At 33.1% G+C, this 1,324-nt stretch overlaps 1 protein-coding gene across 1 annotated transcript; it reads left to right on the top strand.

Annotated features, from left to right (window-relative positions):
* Window positions 1–195: 195 nt before the first annotated feature.
* LOC108357090 (probable uridine-cytidine kinase) lies at window positions 196–1,321 on the top strand (the record flags this gene model as incomplete). Its single annotated transcript, XM_017608182.1, has 3 exons — window positions 196–282; window positions 372–562; window positions 1,230–1,321. Coding segments are annotated over exons 1-3 (328 nt in total), but the record flags the coding sequence as incomplete, so codon positions are not given.
* Between the last annotated feature and the right edge of the window lie 3 nt (window positions 1,322–1,324).

The following is a 1,324-nucleotide window of genomic DNA, read 5'->3' on the forward strand; positions in this document are numbered from 1 at the left end:
TAGGTTTGGTTCAAAGCTTTGGATGCAAGGGTTTATTAGTGCAACCGAGTTTAGTTTTGGGGAAGTCTGCAGTAGCGAAACAGTTAATCGTTTATAGTCTCAGTCATTAGGATAATGTAAGAACCTGCATACAATCTCGAAAGTCCTTTTACTATTCAGGCATTTGTATTTGAATTTTTCTAGCCACTAATTATAGATGAATTCCTCTATTTTTAGTCGACAGTATGTAAAAAGATAATGGAACAGCTGGGTCAAGCTGATATGGAGCAAGCGCAACGGCAGGTAATCACATATGTCAATACTCTTTAAGGAATATGGAGATCTTTATGGGATCAAAATTCTTCATTTCGTGTTTTTTTTACCGTCTTTAGGTGGTTACAATCAGCCAAGATAGCTTTTACCGCGAATTAACAGCAGCGGAAAAAATAAAAGCGCAAAAGGGCCTCTTCAATTTCGATCACCCGGATGCGTTCAATGAAAATTTGATGTATGACTCATTGCAGGATATATTAAAGGGCAAAATTGTTAAAGTGCCATGCTATGATTATCGCTCAAATTCGCTGTAAGTAAGACTTTAGTCTTTAAGCAATTAATTCACATAAAGCATTTTTAAAAAGTTAATTGAAAAAGTTGCGAGTTCGGTGTACTTACACAGTACATATCACATGAAAATACGCTGCAACAAAATCCCAAATACATTTTCTATTTAAAGTATTATAACTTTAATAATGTAAAAAGTGTTATTGCATAGTGTAAGTTATCTCTTCNGTCATGGTTGCCGGAACAATGGTTGCTTAAAACAATTGAACAGCTTGGAAAGTATCACACAAAAGCTAAGATAGACTACATTGTACTCAATGCTTTATCATTTTATTTAGTTTCCATGCGATTATAATATAATCAGCGCTTAGTTCATTGCCCGTCGTCTTACATTAACTCGTAAATCTATATATTTAATCTTTTTACTTCGCTTATTTCATATATGTATAAAGTTCCATACTGATTTACTCGATTGCAATAATACTGTTTCTAATTCGTTTCGGCGACTTCGTAATAAATTTCCTAATGCTTATCGCTAAAGAAAAAGTTATGAATAATTGCTCCAATTCAATGCAACACCCCTCTCATCATTATTAAATCAAATAAATAAGGCAATAATTGCTTATCTTCATTTCATAATCCTCGCCTTTAATTTGTTTGTAAGTAAATTTTATCTATTTAATTTACAGTGATCATGAAAATATGCTAACTATCTATCCGGCTGATGTGGTGCTTTTTGAAGGCATACTCGTTTTCTATTTTCCCAAAATACGTGATCTCTTTC

Source organism: Rhagoletis zephyria, unplaced genomic scaffold, assembly GCF_001687245.7.
Source record: "Rhagoletis zephyria isolate East Lansing unplaced genomic scaffold, Rhagoletis_zephyria_1.1 Rzeph_scaffold_70260, whole genome shotgun sequence".
Lineage (NCBI taxonomy): Eukaryota > Metazoa > Arthropoda > Insecta > Diptera > Tephritidae > Rhagoletis > Rhagoletis zephyria.